An 18146-nucleotide genomic window follows, 5' to 3' on the forward strand; every position below is an offset into this window, starting at 1 on the left:
TTTCTTGAGTTGTTTAAAGATTAAAACACATTGCAAGAGAGTGCAGGTATCAACACTTCGGTACTATGGATCCTGCAGATGACAGCCTAGATTCACCCTGATAAGCTGTGAGCTTGATGTCATGGTCTGTGTCCTGCATCACTGACCCATGTTTTCCAGATCAGTGCACTTACTCTTTTGAAGTTTTGAAGTCTGGGCCCACACAGAGTTGCTCTGATGAAAGGATGGAAAACTGCACTTCAGATGTATAGGTGCCTTTCATTCCTTGTAAAACCCTAGTAGTCTGTTGACAAACAAGTGTATGTTCTTCATATGAAGTTCAAGATCTGAATGAAATGTGATGCATTCTCTCGAGTTGCCATTCATTTTCAGTGGTTATGTTGCAGGAGCAAAGTTGAATAATGAATGATTCTGTTGCATTTGCAGATTTTTAGAAGCTCTGCAATCTTGATTTCCTGTTTGGAACACACTTTCATTAGGCCAGAATTTCTGCCTGGTATTGAAATACTTCCTCATCTCCAGGCCAAAGTTCTAGCCCTGGGTCATTAATATCCTGGAGACAAGCTCCTTGATGTCAATTGGGAATTCTGCCAGAACTAAGATTAGATTAGGTTAAGATTAAATTCCCTACAGTGTGGAAACAGGCCCTTCGGCCCAACAAGTCCACACAGACCCTCCGAAGAGCAACACACCCAGACACATTCCCCTACATTTACCCCTAACACTATGCACAATTTAGCTTGGCCAATTCACCTAACCTGCACATCTTTGGACTGTGGGAGGAAACCAGAGCACCCAGAGGAAACCCACACAGACACGGGGAGAACGTGCAAACTCCACACAGACAGTGTCTGAGGTGGGAATTAAACCCGGGTCTCTGGTGCTGTAAGGCAGCAATTCTAACCACTAAGCTACCGTGTGAGACCATGTGAGATGGCTGATGCTTGTCCCAAACCTCCCAAAACCCTGCATGGTACAGGAAATCTGTAGTCTGGAATTGATAGAAAGATAAGTAAAGTTCCATCAAACCACTCAACCGCACTTCCCACCCCCCCCATTTTCTTCTGTCATTGGAAATCTGTGCATGGCTACACTTAGTTGTAGCACACACCCCCACTGCTACAACTAGTGCTTCTGCTAAATGATGGATATCTGAAAATAACAGACAGTCCCTGCATCAAAAGTTCTGTTGACAGAATTATGACAAATATATCCATTAACTTAACTAATGGATAAATATATTTCACATGGTTAGGTCCACCACGTGGAGGGCAGGGTTTATGGTGGAGGTACAGGGATCTTAGCATAGATCCATGCTCCAGTCCTTTTCTCCTTTAAGCTCAAGAAATATAGTAGGAAGGGATTGGAAAATCCAGCCAAGAATATACAAATTTTCCTATTAAACATACTGATGTTACTTATTAATTCCAGTTGCTTTGAAACTAAAGCAAAAACAATTAATTTATGTTCCAAGAAAATATTTGTATTTAAGTTGTCAACTGCATGTGCAGAAAAAAACATAAAAACAAATGAATTGTTGTATTATAAATAATTACAATGCTGACCATTTAACGAGAAGTTTCCAAGATTTAAGTTTCTTTCTTGATTAACATCGTATTCACCTCATTGTTCGGTGTTAAAAGGCTCATAGCAGGAAGACTGAAAAGTCTAATGGTAAACCGATGAACATTACTTATTCAAGCTAGCATAGGAATTTGACTTTGCTGTGATCTTTACAATAATTCTCAAATTTCTGAAGTGTGATATTCAACTGAAAATGTTTAAAAATCCTTTGAAACTTCAGCAACTGTCATACAGCCTCTAATAAACTGAAATCCTAGTGCAAGAGAGATCTTCTGTTTATACTAATAAACAGTATTGTGCTGCAGAGCTGTGTACTGACTTACAACAGTACATTGAGCACAGCTGCCCTGGTTTTACACTTCAACACTGATGGGCCAAGACCAGAATTAAAGGAAAGGTAGCTTTACAAATTATCTATTTATACCTCTTGGCCCTGAACTTCTGGCGGTGGTCTGATGTGCTCCAATCAATTCCCTGCCAGAAAATTGGTATCCATATATGTCAGAGTGAGAAAGGATCTGGCTCACCCAATAGGATGAGATATACTGATCTTCAGAAGGGTACTACTGGTGAGGGGGCAGATGCGAATGCTGCATAGATTCCTGGAGAGTTGGTAATCCTTTAACATGTTATCACTTTTTTGAAGGACCAGAACCCAAAGACTTCACAGTTCACAGGCAAGCACTGGGAAGAATCAGTTGAGTCAAAAACTTTGAGATTGATTGAGTAAAGTCTCACACTGCCCATGGGTTTCTCTGAACTTCAATCTTTGTCATGTCTTTGAACAAGGTTTTTTTTCCAGTAACTAGTGGTGTGCCACAAGGATCTGTTTTGGGACCACTGCTGTTTGTAATTTTTATAAATGATTTAGACGCAGGCATAGGTGGATTGATTAGTAAATTTTCAGACGACACAAAAGTCGGTGGAGTAGTAGACAATTTGGAAGAATGTTACAGGTTGCAGGGGGACTTTGATAAACTGCAGAATTTGGCTGACAGGTGGCAAATGGAGTTCAATGCAGCTAAATGTGAGGTGATGCACTTTGGAAAGAATAACAGGAAGGCAGAGTACTGGGTCAATGGAAAGATTCTTGGTAGTGTGGATGTGCAGAGGGATCTTGGAGTCCATATACATAGATCCCTGAAAGTTGCCACCCAGGTTGATAGTACTATGAGGGAGACATACGGTGTGTTAGGTTTCATTGGTAGGGGAAATTGAGTTCCGAAGCCCCAATATCATGCTGCAATTATACAAAACGCTAGTGTGGCCACACTTGGAATATTGTGTACAGTTCTGGTCCCCATATTTCAGGAAGGATGTGGAAGCTTGGAAAATGTGCAGAGAAGATTTACCATGATGTTGCCTGATCTGGAGGGAAGGTCTTATGAGGAAAGGCTGAGAGACTTGGGTCTGTTCCCATTAGAAAGAAGAAGGCTAAGAGGGGATTTGATAGAGACATACAAGATGATCAGAGGATTAGATAGGGTATGAGTGAAAATCTTTTTCTTAGAATGATGACGTCAGCTTGTATGAGGGAGTATAACTACAAATTGAGGGGTGATAGATTTAAGATAGATTATTCAGAGAGGGGTAAGGGTGTGGAATGCCCTACCTGCCAATGTAGTTAACTCAGCCACATTAGGGAGATTTAAACAATCCTTGGATAAGCACATGAATGATGATGAGATAGTGTAGGGGGACAAGCTGAGAATAGTTCACAGGTCGGCACAACATCAAGGGCCGAAGGGCCTGCTCTGTGCTGTTTTGTTCTATGTTCTAAAGAACAAAGAACAAAGAAAATTTACAGCTCAGGAACAGGCCCTTCAGCCCTCAAGTCTGAGCCGATCCAAATTCACTGTCTAAACTTGTCGCCCAATTCCTAAGCATCTGTATCCCTCTGCTCCCCACCTACTCATGCATATGTCCAGACGCATCTTAAATGAATCTACCGTGCCTGCCCCTACTACCTCTGCTGTGTTCCAGGCACCTACTGCCCTCTGTGTAAAGTACATGCTATGTGTATCCCCCTTAAACTTTTCATCTTTCACCTTGAAAGCGTGACCTCTTGTTATTGAATCCTTCACCTTAGGAAAAAGCTTATCTCTATCTACCCTGTCACCCTTCATGATTTTGTGGACCTCAATCTCCTTTTTTTCTAATGAAAATAAACCTAACCTAGTCAACCTCTCTTCATAGCTAGCACCTTACATAACAGGCAACATCCTCGTAAACCTTCTCTGCACCCTCTCCAAAATGTCCACATCCTTTTGGCAATGTGGCGACCAGAATTGTACACAGTATTCTAAATGCGGCCAAACCAATATCATGTACAATTTTAACATGACCTACCAACTCTTATTCTCAATACCCTGTCCGATGAAGGCAAGCATACCATATGCCTTCTTGACCACTCTATCCACCTGTGCAACAACTTTCAGGGTACAATGGACCTGCATTCCCATATCTCTCTGCTCATCAACTTTTCCCAAGACTGTTTACTGTGTAATTCGCTCTTAAATTAGACTTCCCAAAACCATCACCTCACATTTGCCTGAATTGACCTCCATCTGCCACTTCTCTGCCCAACTCTCCAGTCTACCTATATTCTCCTGTATTCTTTGACAGTCCCCTATGCTTTCTGCTAATCCACCAATCTTTGTGTCATCTGCAAACTTGCTGATCATACCAACAGTGCCCTCTTGCAGGTCATTTATGTATATCACAAACAGCAGTCACCCCCAGCACTGATGCCTGTGTAACAGCACTGGTCACCTTTCTCCATTTCGAGAAACTCCCTTCAACTACTACTCTTTGTCTCCTGTTGCTCAACCAGTTCTTTATCCACATAGCTAGAACACCCTGTACTCCATATGACTTCACTTTCTCTATTAGTTTACCATGGGGAATCAAATCAAATACAGCTTGTGAGCTGAACTATAATGGCTCTTCGGACTTCACTTTCTACTCAAGGCTTCTTCCAAGCCCTGACTGCCTGGAGACAGCTAACAATTGTACCTTTGCTCCCGAAAGCAACTTCCTTCTACTTCTAGGTATATGTTTGGCCAGCAACCTGAAAACAAGCCTTTACCAGGATGCTGCCTGGACTGGAGGAATCCTGATGCAGGGCTCCTGCCTGAAACGTCAATTTTCCTGCTTCTTGGATGCTGCTTGACCTGCTGTGCTTTTCCAGCACCACTCTAATCTTGAATATTGGGATTATAACAGTCCCGACCATTGAGGAGCCAAGCTCAAAGGCTTTGGCAAAGGGGAAGGCAACTTGGGGTGACATCGACATGTTTTTTCTACCAGTAGTATGTCAGTGTTCCTTTAACAGACATGCTTGTGGTATAATCACTGTACCATAACATGTGACCTTTTGGTATGATGGCCTCAGATCCCACCTTAACTCACACCAAGTGAAACATGACATGCTGAAGGAGATGCATTACTCTTTTGAAGTTCTTGATTGTTTTTTCCTTCGTCTTTCCCATTGTTCAAAAATCATTAATAATGTCAACACTTTTGAAGGCTTTACCACTATGAGATATTCCCACATTGAACAATGACAAGATGTTATACTACACTAAGTGTTAGAAAAAGAGTAGCACTCTTTCAGACAGAGTTTTAACATGGAATAGCGCTAAGGATGGACAATTTCTTTGGCTTCCTTGTTGCAATTACTGTTACAATGACAGGCAATCAGACAGGTGATGATGTAAAGAGGTAATACATTTACAAATGTGACCTTCTATTTCTAATGAAGATTCATTCACACCACTGGTGTGCCTTAGAAGCTTTTCTTTTTCATTTCCCTCCCTCTATGTGCACTGTGAAGTGCTGTTCCTAGCTGGCCACAATTGACCAGGTGTACAACTGCCTTTAAACATGGCACTAGTGATGTGAATCCTGGAAGGTCTCAGCAACAATGAGTATTTCTGCTGATGATGAGCACATAATAGATTGAATGTGGCACTGTGGAGACATAGGCATATATAATAAGATGAACAGTAGAACATTGTATGAGATAACTCATTGGAATTCAAAAAGAAAAGCCTTCTGTAGTATTGCAGGCTGAACCTTCCAGAAATTGGGTGAATTTCACAGAGTGTTTCTCTCCGCAAGGCCTATAAGGTTTCTCACACAATCTTCCTAAACTTGCACCATTATCTAATCACCACATTCCCAGGGTATCACACCCATTGTATTTTCCCACTCCCTACAGGCAGAAGTGGTCACTACTACCAAGATATCGAAGGATCATTGATCCTGGACAGACTTGACGGGCTTAAGGGCCTCTTTCTACTGTATGATTCTAAGGTTCACTTTTGAAGTCCAGCCATCCACCTGGTAAAGCATTTGCATTCCAGAATTGCCCTTCATTGTGTACATAGTGGGAGAACAACCACAAACTAACACTTCTCAGGGCACATATGTGGTATTGCCAACATTTCATTGCATGTGCAAGTGCATTTTTGCATCTTCTGCTGTTTCTTCAGAAATCCTTCATTTACTTGTCAATATTGCCATTTGATTTGTCAGTGTGGGCCTCAAGAATCTAAAGAACATGCAATCAATTTAATCCCCTGTGCACTGCTCCATAAGCTTTGTGCAAGTAACAGAGAAATGAGTGAATTTAAGTGGTAAAACCCAAGTCCATTGGGCATTAAATGTTGCTTCTGCTCTGGAATATTCAGAATTTACTGGAATTTTTACTGTTATTAGATTTTCTATGCATGGAAGATATTATGGGAAAATGGTGAGTCCCTTCATACATTGAGGTTCAGCATTGTACTTTCTGTAAGAGGATCTAAGCTCAATGCAAAAATAGCAAGAGTATAGAGTCCTGTACAATTATTCCTGTATGAACCTGCTTTCTTTTTGACAGATATCAATGAATGTATCACAGGGAGGCATAATTGCTCTGGCACTGAGACCTGTTTCAATGTTCAGGGCAGCTTCCGTTGCCTGACCTTTGAGTGCCCAGAAAACTATCAAAAGTCGAGAGATGTGTAAGTAAAAGAATTTTTTTGGAAACTATCAGCTCATTTACACTGGATTTTTTAATGTATTTTCAGGTGTAGGCTGCATGTTTTGTCTCTCTAAGTTCTCAGATGACATGGCTTTTCTGTTTCAGTGCTTTAGACCAGCACTCAACTTAGTTCTGACTATAAGCAAAATGGTATGGTTGAAACTAGTAATGATCAAATGTAAAATAAATTATAATTTACATTCTGTTAACCATTAAAGAAACAAAGTATGATCTACAGCAAATTACAAATGTTTTATTTTCAGGCCTCTGTCCTCTGTTATTCTTGTTGCATTTGTTGTTCGACATCAAGTACAAAAGAAATGAATGTGAATTTGATTTCTGGTCTAATTCTGTGCTTAACATCTTAGGTTATTAATTGCATTCTCAATCTCGAAGTGTTTTCTGTGAAGGAAATACCATTTCCCCTTTGGTTCTGCCCTGTGCAGTGCTGAATTCATTTGAACCAGCTCACATGAGCCTGAACATTTATGGGCTGCAATTCATGGGTTCTGCCTACTACGAATCACTGCTGCTAACTCTACTAGTGAATACTTTTAGGAAAAAATTCTTTCTTAGGATGTGAGCATTGCGGCAAGGCCAGAATTTGTGGCCTATCCCTAGTCACCTTTAAACTGAGTAGTTGCTAGACCATTTCAGACATTTATTAACCACGTTACTATAGGTCTAGAATCACATGTAAGTTTGACCAGGTAAGGACTAGGTACCCCAGAGGAAAAAACAATAAAACTGGTAAGTGAGAATGTACTGGTCTGACTCGTTTTGTGTACTTCATAGGAAACTCAGTGGCTGTCTCTTTGCTCTATCTGTAGTCAACAATCAGGGCACTTTACCATTGTTTCGGAAATTATCAATAAGGAATTGTCTTTGTCAGAGGATCCAAGCTGACATTTCTGTGGGTAATGGAATTGGCAGATAACAGATTTGACCTCTGCTAATAATGTAGCACCACCTTAAGATATGTTGAGTGGTGAAGCTTATCAGAAGTTCAGCCCCTGGCTTTTTAACATAATAGCAATACTAAAATTTATTCAGTTTACCTTACTAACTTGCCTATAACTTTTTAAAATTGTTTTTTTAAGTACCTTTATTAATCAGCATACTTGAAAACGTCAGCCTGCATCAAAAATAAATGCTTAAAGTAAATATTTTGCTGAGATCTATCACACTGTTAGCTTTTGAAGTATGACAAGAGTCTGATTATTTAGAAAACTCAATATTAGATAATGGGAAGATTCTATCAGTATATACCTGGTATAACTCTTTATGATTTAAATCCAATTTATGTTCTTTTGTCATCATTCTAAATTATTGTAAATTTTTTATATTTTTATTATAGAATGAATGTTTAGGTAAAATTTCATGTTATTAACTCTTTCCCTCAGAGATGCAATATGGGGTAGATTTTGTCATTACCATTTGGATATTTATATCGTGGAGCTGTTTGTCCACTCTACATAAGAACCATCCCAATTTAAATTCTGTTAAAATTGAACAGTTTGGATTGCCACACATTGTGATAAAATTACTCTCATATCTTAGAGGCAATCTTAGATTACAAACATTGGATGGTGATGTTACAACAGAAAGGCTGACAGAGTTTCAGTATGTTCTGGTCCAGATGTTTCTCCTGGATCAGGAACACCAAGAAAGGGTCTCTACAAACCTGCCCCAGGAAAAAGTGCCACAGAAAGTGTCATAAGGGTTGCGTTGTATCTTTATGGAAGGAACTGGAGCAGAGATTGTTAGCTGCAGTGCAGATATAGGCTGGGTGTGATGCCTCTCTGCACTTACGTTATTCTGCAAATAAATTTCAAAAGAATGAAACCAAAACATCCTTCATCCCTCAGTCTTCAAATCCCCTACACCCTGCATACTCTCCAAGTCCCATCCCAGCCAATCCCACAAAGCTTTGTAACTACATGTCACAAAATGCCTCTTTACCTAACTATATACTACCATGCCATGTATGATCCTCTCTATATTCTTATGTCCCCTCATAACTCTATTGCCCCCTAACCATCCCCCATATACCCTCATTCACATAATGCCAACCAATTCCTCAATACCTCCTTTAAAATCCCAATACTAAGTGCCAACTCATGTCCCTCAATCACCATATTTCATCCTTCCCTCTCCATGCCAACTCATCTAGTATTCACAATGGGCAAATGTCAGGGAGCTTGCTGAAAATAAATAAACATATCTGTCTTTTCATGATTCCACTAGTGTAAGAAGAGTCTTTAACAAAAAAAAATGAATTAAATACCTTGAGATTCCTTCAACTAATCTCTTATGAAAACCAACATTTTGCTTAAGATTTCTATTCTATAAGCAGTTGGATCTGTCCATCAAAACACTCACTCGAAAGATACCCAACTGTGAAAATGATGGAAAATCAGTCATGCAATACAAATCCTATAATTTTTTTCTTTATTCTTCCATGAGATGTGGATGTTGCTGGCAAGAACAGGAATTGTGGCCCTTTCCTAAGTGTCCTTGAAATGAATGACTTGTCAATAGACATATTAAAATACCTCACACCATTTTTCTGTAACACCATGTACATTTGGAAGTTCTATGATAGCTTTGGAAGTTCTTTAACAACTTGACAGTCATAATGCATCTATCCACTTTTTAGGCACAGATATATCCATTTTTAATGATCTCAAAGATTATATTACATCTCCTAAAGGGTGTGTTAGACTTGCCAAAGTGCAACTTACCTCACCATAACACTCCTGGGACTTGATCTAAAGGGGTGCTTTGCCTCTCCAAAATGCTGTCCAAATTAATTCACAAGGACCAGATCTTGTCTTACCTGGTCTAATCCACACATTTTGCTTCAGAAAACTGCCTCACCAAAATCACACAGGAATGGAAGCATTTGAGGATTTAAATAGTCATCTGCCTCTGTAAACTGTGTGTGCACAAATACTGAGCCAGCTCCGTTCCTGCCCCCCATGAAAATTTGAAGTGCCTTGTTTGTTAGTGAGACTTAAGATATATGAGCACTTCTGCTACATTTGTTATGACAGGTTCTCTAATGTGCAAGTCTGTGCCTTTGTTTCTTTATTAAATTTTAGATCTTCTCCACAAAAATGAGCTGAATTTTGAAAACCTTTTCAGTAAATACAAACTGCTTATTGACATCCTTGGTGTCTGTTGTTTTTGAAAAGGCTGCTCACCATTACCTTCTCAAAGACAATTATAAATGTATAACAAATGCTGGCCTAGCCAGTGACACCCACCTCCCATGAATAAATATTTTTAAAAGTGTTAGCATCTCGTAGCAGTAAAAACTGCTTGCCACTGGAATTTAGGAATGGTATATTGATTTTGGAAAGGAGTGTAGTTTTGCTTAAAATGTTAAAATTAGATTCAGTTTGAAGTGAAATCATTATGCACACCTTCACTGGTTAGGAAATCTGGAACTTATTTCTCATAGGCTTTGGATGCTGAATCAATTGCAATTTTCAAGACTAAAAGCAGTCGGCTTTTATTGAGCAAGAGTATCAAGGAATGGTGCATGGAGCTGAGAATATATATCAGCCATGATTTGATTGAATGGTGGAACAGGTTGAGGAGTTGAATGTGCAACTTCAGTTCCTATATACCTGTCATACTTCAGAGGTGTCACATTTTAGTATTGATGCAAAGGGGTTTATCAAAATTTGGGAGAGGACAGGCCCAATAACACTCTACCGAACAGTTTAACATCACAGATTCCAGCCTACACTATGGGAATCTGCTGGTTGAAAGAAAATGGAACTGTGGCACTGACATCTTGAGTGTGACACTTGCTTCTTTTATATGGTCACAATGGCTCCACATGATTATGACCAATACAAACAGTTCAATATTATGAACTTGATCAAAAACTCTAAATTTGCACCATGTCAAGGATGCATGAATAAAAGAGGTAGAGTGAATAATTTCTTTCTTGGTGAGTTTTATACAAAACCTTGACCTACTTTACACATATTAGTTCTTTAATTTCATGCCTTCTCATTTAAATTGTTGGAATGGATACAACGGTGCCTGTTTTCAATCATAAAATAACTTTATGCTTGGCTAGGTAAGAGTTAAAACATTATTTTAAAATGAATTTATGATTTGTTATACCTTAAACTGATGTCTTGGTTCTCATTTTCCAATTGGTGGAGAAGATGTTTCTTCCTTATCACACCCTCTTATCATTATCAAGTAATAAGGCATATTAAAATCACCATATCTATTTCAAAACAATTACATTATTCTTTTCCTGTTACATTTTTAAGCATGCATTTTTAAATTCCAGTCTGTTGAGTGCCTGAAGTTACAATTAATTATTATTGAGAGTTAATATTTCTTGGATTGGTCACAAGAGGGGTTAAAAACAAACAAATGAAAGAGATCAGGGCAACCTATTTGATTGTGAACTCTACAATTACTACATTGATGAGCAGCTAACAAGAGAAGGTGAGCAGTCTAATTTTAGTTCGGTTCCTCCTCCAGGGTCAGTGAAGCTATATATTGTGAATTTAAAATGGCACTGGGATTTGGATCCAGAGCATCTAACTGGGATGCAGATACTCCTGATTTATTTGACTGTCACAGATATGAGTGACATTACATACCATCATTTTTAAAAATTAAAAATCACACAATACCAGGTTATAGTCCAACAGGTTTAATTGGAAGCACACATATATTTTGTGGGGTGAATTTGTACTCGCAGGGTTACATTGTACTTTGCTCAAAAACTACATGCATTCATGTAGAACTCTGAACTCAAAAACTGCATGAATTTATGTAAAACTCCATTATCTCACTTTTTAGATTAGAATCAATCTAAACATCACTGGCATAGACAGAGAACACAGGGGGCCAACACCTTCAACATATTGTCTAGCTATCACCATTGTTAACAGCTAACCCGAGAATGCAACTTTTTTAAAAAAAGGTTTTGTGATTTATACATGAAAGAAGTGAAACTTTCACTGTATTCTAACAGATGAAAGAAAGGCTTAACAGACAATCAATTTTTCAATGTATAATTTCAGTTACATCACACTGTAAATTTTTACTGCAAATTATGTGTATTAGGATTGAGCCCTCCACTACCACCTGATGAAGGAGCGTCATTCCGAAAGCTAGTGTGCTTCCAATTAAACCTGTTGGACCATAACCTGGTGTTGTGTGATTTTTAACTTTGTACACCCCAGTCCAACACTGGCATCTCCAAATCATTTTTAAAAGGAAGTCTGTGCTATCCTTTGCACATGAAAGATCAGAATTTAGATCTAGGTAATTAAGACTGATTTCATTGCACACTTCCTGAAAACCCACATTTTCCAATTGCAGTAAATACTTCCTTAAATGAGTTGTACCCTACCCTCAGCCAATCTTCCAGGCAAAGTCTTTCAACTCTTTATCACTCTATGCCTAAAAAGATATTTGCTGACCTTTCTTCTAAATTTGTCCTTTACAAGACTAAACTGAAATCCATTTGTTCCTCTGCTCTGATATTTACTTTGTCTATTCTGTTAAGTATTTGTGCTTCTGCAAAATTCCCCCTGAACCATCTCATTCAGAGGTTGAAGAATCTTAGCTTATTATTTTGGTTTGTACACCTTCCCTCTAATGTCAAGGATTATCCCCATTGTCGGAAATGTATTGCTTCCAAATTATTACTTTGTGTCTCATGCTGTTGTTAACAGTGTGTTCTACCTCTTCCTTTGCTATGGTTATGTGCAAGCTTCTGAGTGGCTTTGCATAGCAAAATGCCTTTCTACCACTTGTCTGACTACAGTTTTGGGGTTTCTGAAGCTCTTTCTGCTGAAATTATGGTGTGAGTAGGAAATTCAATGCTGCTAGAATCAAAACATGTCTTATAACTAAATGGCTACTCACAATGTTTGTTATTACACTGCGAATAAAACAAAATTAAACTAGAAGTAATGGATTTTCTGAAAGACCACTTTCAACATGTGAGGTCAGATGGGGTTTGAATTTCTGAGATGTTTTTTTCTCTCTGTTTGCTATACTTCTATTGGAAGATCTACAGATAGCTTGCAAAATCAATGATTTACACCGTTTTTCCAGAGATTCTGTAGCTCTTTCATGGCAAAGACTAACATAGAGAAAACCTCTTTGGAAATTCAGCCTGTGTAAATACTTTTTGTATGTTATGCAACTGAAGAAAATACTTATTGAATTGTCATCAGTCAAAGAGCCAAAATCTAAAATTCTTAGTGGAAGCGCTGATGATGGATATTTTGAAAAGTTTTCTTGCTCATCTGTCATTTATCTGAGACTTTTGCAGCTCTTCAATGGAAGGTAGATAGACAAGTAGAAGAAGCATCTCAGAAATTTACCTCCATTGTGTGGTAATTCTTTTATTTTCTGCTGCACTGACTTGCTGGCTTTGCTTATGTTCATTAACACCCTTCTTTCCTTTCTCACTTTCTTCTAGTCGCTGTGAGCGCTTGCCTTGCAATGAGAATAAGGAGTGCCAAAGTCTGCCTTTAAGAATAACCTACTATTACCTCACTTTCCCCACCAACATCCAAGTGCCCACCAATGTCTTCCGTTTCGGGCCCTCTCATGCAGTTGCTGGAGATAATATTCTCCTTTCCATCACCCATGGCAATGAGGACAACTACTTTAACACACAAGAACTGAATAATCACAGCGGAATTGTGTTTGTGCAGCAACAAATATCAGAACCCAGGGATTTTCTTCTCACCGTTGAGATGAAGCTCTTGCGTCATGGAATCACCAACATATTTATAGCAAAAATCTACATTGTTGTCACTGCGCAGGTTTGATGACTATTGTTTGGTCAATAGTCAGAGTAATAATTACTATTAATACCCCATTTGACCCTTATGATATGCTTACTGGCAAAAATTGAAATCTGCTCTTTCTTATATTTTTTCTGAATATTTTCTAAGAACTCAGTGCACAGGCTTCTTTTTTTTTTATTTTTTGAAGACCACAAAGTTTAACTTTCATAATGCATTGCTCTCCTCTCCTTTAGTGCATGCTCAACAGTTTAATTATAAATCTCACTGCATGATTTTTATCTCCTCATATACATAAAGAGGATGTAAAATTAGGAAAAGTGTGAGACTAGAGTATTATTCCTGTAGTGACCCATTTAAGGCATTGTCATTTGTACAATCGTGAGGTCTTCCTATGATACATGGAGTAAATCATTATGTCAAATATTTTCTTTTGGGTTTTTTTTCTGAAATCATAATTACATAAGTAAAAATGTAAATGCTAAAACTAATTTTGCTTTTTCCACATTGAAAAAACATGTTTACCTCTTGGAGGAGATTAACAGTAATGCTTAGAGCTTTGAGAAGGGGGTTATATCATCAAAACAGTGACTAGACTAGATTTCCCCATGATTTTTGTGATGCATCCACACTTGTCTATTGAAACTATCATTTTGGGATTCCTATTTAATATAATTGGAGTAACAGATTGCTCCTCTGCACTGATTGAAACTTTGAAGATGACTCGTAATGAGCATTTCCCCTGCACTTCTCCTGCAATATTTGGCAAAATGAAGAGCCTAGGAAACTCAGGGAAAATGACATGAAATGTAATTCATGTTACTCATCTGGGTTTTCTGAAGTGCATCTGTCACAGGTATGGTGGAGAAGCAGGAAAACTGCAAAAATTCACTCCCTTTGGTTTTGCAGGAGTGGATTATTGTTAAGTGCATTCCAAAATTATTTTCTCAATAGCAAAGTTTACAGTAGATTCACAAGAAGCTTATTGTCATTATTATTATAATACATTTTCACATGTTCAAGTACTTATTCTCTACTTACTTTGACACCATAGCCATAGAGCCTGTCACAACCTAACCGTGATTATTGCCAAGCAGTGTTATAATGCAATGAGTTGTCACAAAATTGTAGTTGAAATTAATGATCCAATGCAAGTCTTTAAGTGTTTAAATTGTCTCTTTCTTACTTTATGTACTGTAATTCCTAAAATTTTAATGAGTTGGCATTGTTGCTGGAATTTATTACAATCAATCATCTGTCATTGTGCTAAATATGCTTTTCAAGATTGCACTGGTTGATAAAATTTATTGTTCTGTTTTTGAAACATAGAATGTTTTTGAGTGAAACAGATGCCTGCACAAAATTATGACGTTCTTGATCCAGATTAGATATACAAATGTTAGCTTTACTTAAGTGTTTTAATTGCAGAAAGCACTTAATAGCACATTTCAGTAATTTTCAACAACAGGTCTATGATGATATGGCCGGATAAAATGTCAGTATGAAGCAAGATGGATGCAGTTATCCAAAATGATCATTCTGTTGACAGTAGTCAGCAATCATCTTTCTATTTGGGGCTTACAGATGCCAACAGTTTTGAGACCGATTTGACACCACTCTTCCAAGCCTGAGTTTATATCTTCCTACCACTCTGGCTGATGGGCCATTTCATTTTAAGATTAATCCCATGAAGATACTTTTCACAGGCAAATTCTAATACTAATTAGAGTTAATTGCCAGTTAACATCAAGTGGAGAATTTTTGTACTGTCTGATATATGTACTACTTTTCCATTATTTCGGATTGTTAAATAAATGGATTTCATTTCCTCTGAATGTAAAGGTTGTTCGTCTTTACTTGTGTCTATTCGTATAAAGTTAATAAAATGTGAAGCTGGAGAAAGCACAGCAGGTCATGCAGTATCAGAACAGCAGGAGAGTTGATGTTTTGGGCAGGACCCTTCATCAGGACTAGAGGGTGGGAAGGGAGCTGAGAAACAAATAGAGGGAGGAGAGTATGGCAGGATAAAGGTAGGTGGGATGGTGATAGGTGTATGCAGGAAGTAGTGAATTGAGATTGGTGAGTGGGAAGGGTGGAGTAGACAGGTGGGAAGAAAGATAGACAGGTTAGGTTAGGTCAGGTCAAGGAGGTGGGATGGAGAGGGAGGGCTGGACTTGGGATGAGATGGGGAGGTGAGGAGATTTGGAAGCTGATTAATTCTATGTTGAGGCCATACGTTTGTTAGCTCCCGAAATGGAAGATGAGGTGTTCTTCCTCATAAGGGCCCTCATGCAACATTGCTTGCTTCTGTTTGTTTAAATATACATTGAAGGCATTTAACCTCTGTACCCAGATGTCTTATTGACTGACAAAATAGTCTAATTTGTTTCTAGCCAAAAGACTTTGCAATTAACTAACAGTTGACTTGTTTCCTCATTCCGATACAATCAGGCTTCATAGAACTCTGCGAACAAAGGTCTGTACAGTGGGTATCAAGGGAAATGGGTGCTCAATGAAGCACCCAAGAGATTAGTGCTGGCTGTATAATTATTTTTAGTGTATTTCAAAAACCTGGGATTCAGAAGCTCAAATCAAATTGGTGGAAATGGTACAAAACTGGAAATGGCAATGAAGGTGCAGCTTAGAAATTACAGAATGAATTGGACAAACCATGTTAGCGAAGTAGATAATTGTGAAATATTGCACAAATGGAAATCAAACAGAAGTATTCAATAACTGAAAACAACCAATGCTGGAGATCAGAGAGAGTCAGACAGCATCCATGAGAGAAAGCAAGCTAATGTTTCGAGTCTAGATGACTCTTCATCAGAGCTGAAGTGATGTGTGAGGGGGCAGCATTTATGCTATAGTTTGGGATGGGGGGGGGTGGGGATAGTGGATTTAAGGTGCTGGTGGAGAAAGGATGCTGATAGTATTCAATGAATGGTGCTGTAAAATCTGCAGATGAAGTGAGAAAAGACCTAGGTCTGAGCTGATTGTCCAATTCAGACAGCAATCAATACAATGGCCTAGGAAAAACTGAAGAGTACACGTCTAAGAAAGCCATTATCAAATTGCACAATGCTTTAATCAAACAATACATTGAGTATTGGAATAAAAACAGAAAGAGAGGAGAAATTCAGTGAGTCTGGCAGCATCTGTGGTCAGAGAAACAGAGTTAACGTTTCAAGTCTAGCTGGCTTTTTCTTTAGAACCCAGAGCCAGTTCTCGATGCTGAAAATGGAGGAATATATTCAGGTGCTGGAAGTATTGCAGGGACGAATTTCGATTCAAGATTTGAGTTATAAGGAGAAATCTTTTGAATTTTCTTTTTGCTTGAAATAAGAGGTGATTTTGAAGAATGATAGGGGAATGAAAGAAATAAATTCAAAACTTGATTTTAAATTAGATTCTAAGAGAAGGATGAGGGGGCAATGGTTCATATTAAGAAAGAAGGTACAGAGTGATCAACACATGGAACAGATTCTTGGCTATATGAAAAGACTAGGATCGTTTAGGAACAAATGTTTGCAGCAATGAAGTGACTTTATCGACTATCTGGATGAATGAACCATCCTGTAACCTTGTGAAGATAGCAGTGTGTATCTTGCTTGATGATTTTATTTGCATCAAAAAAATTGACCTAACAACTTATACTTGGCACTGTAAAGGTTGAAAATCCTGTATATTGGAAGTAGAAGACTAATCTGGTTAAACACACAGGGCTTAATTTTACTAAAAATCTCAGCTGAGTGTCAATATAAGGGATTTTCATGGAGGATTTCTTTCTGTCATCTCTAGTGATTATCTCACAATTCTCTGCAGCTACTGTTGAACACAGCACAGCATTATGGGGTTGTGTGGTACACTATGGAGTGTATTGCAAGGCTTCCCTAGATTGATCCAAGTATCTGAATCTTATCTTCAGCAGGCCTATCATCTGCCCCAGCAGCTGGAAAAATGAGCTGTATTGTATTTATGCACAAATTCAATGCGGGGTTTAAGTCTGTAAAGTATAATTCAAATGAATGTATTGCTTGAACCACCAAGATATTAGTAAGGGCTTTGCAGGGTTGACTGGTTTGATTTTACCTTGGTTTTGCTGCCTTTGTTGATGCTGGGTGGTCCATCAGATTTCATTATTTTTAGACTCTACTGTGATTTTATACAACTGAGTGATTTGCTCGGCCATTTTAGACGGCACATTAGAATCAATCATATTGTTGTGGGTGAGTCAGAGGTAGGGCAAACCAGATAATAATGGCATATTTTATTTCCTAAAGGACATTAGTAAGTTGTTATGACAATGAATAATGTCACCATTACTGAGATTAAATTGATTTTAAATTAGCTTTTACTTTTATTAGCCTGGGCCTCTGGATAACTAATCCAGTCACATTACCAATATGCAATTTCTTCCTTACATTAACATCAGGAATCTGAGTGAATTATCAAATTTTTTTCATTCTGTCGGTGGTATTCACTCATTATTCTAATGCATGCATGCAGAATATTCAAAGATATTCTCCTTGAATATCTTTCTTTCAAGGCTAGGACAACACCTTATAGCAGGCAATGTGATTTCAGACAATGTTATGGTGTAACATGATGCATTATTAGTCCCAGAGGTTTTATGCCAATAGAACAAGTTTTCTTTCAAACTGCTTTTAAGATGCAGCAATGTATGTAATTTGAAAATATTTCTTTTTATTCTTCTCATAGAATGT

At 38.2% G+C, this 18146-nt stretch overlaps 1 protein-coding gene across 2 annotated transcripts in view; it reads left to right on the forward strand.

Moving 5' to 3' along the window:
- The window catches only part of fbln1 (fibulin 1), a 177559-nt gene that overhangs the window by 104830 nt on the left and 54583 nt on the right, over positions 1-18146 (forward strand). The window contains exons 14-15 of one of the 2 annotated variants that reach the window (XM_043709279.2): positions 6470-6593; positions 13089-15260. In XM_043709279.2, the coding sequence (XP_043565214.1) occupies positions 6470-6593; positions 13089-13443 (479 nt within the window). In that variant the 3' untranslated portion in view covers positions 13444-15260. Of the gene's footprint in view, positions 1-6469; positions 6594-13088; positions 15261-18146 lie in introns of those variants that run through there. The other variant, XM_043709278.2, reaches the window with a different exon arrangement.

Source organism: Chiloscyllium plagiosum, unplaced genomic scaffold, assembly GCF_037043375.1.
Source record: "Chiloscyllium plagiosum isolate Xiang-an unplaced genomic scaffold, Cpla_swu_hap1 HiC_scaffold_19, whole genome shotgun sequence".
NCBI lineage: Eukaryota > Metazoa > Chordata > Chondrichthyes > Orectolobiformes > Hemiscylliidae > Chiloscyllium > Chiloscyllium plagiosum.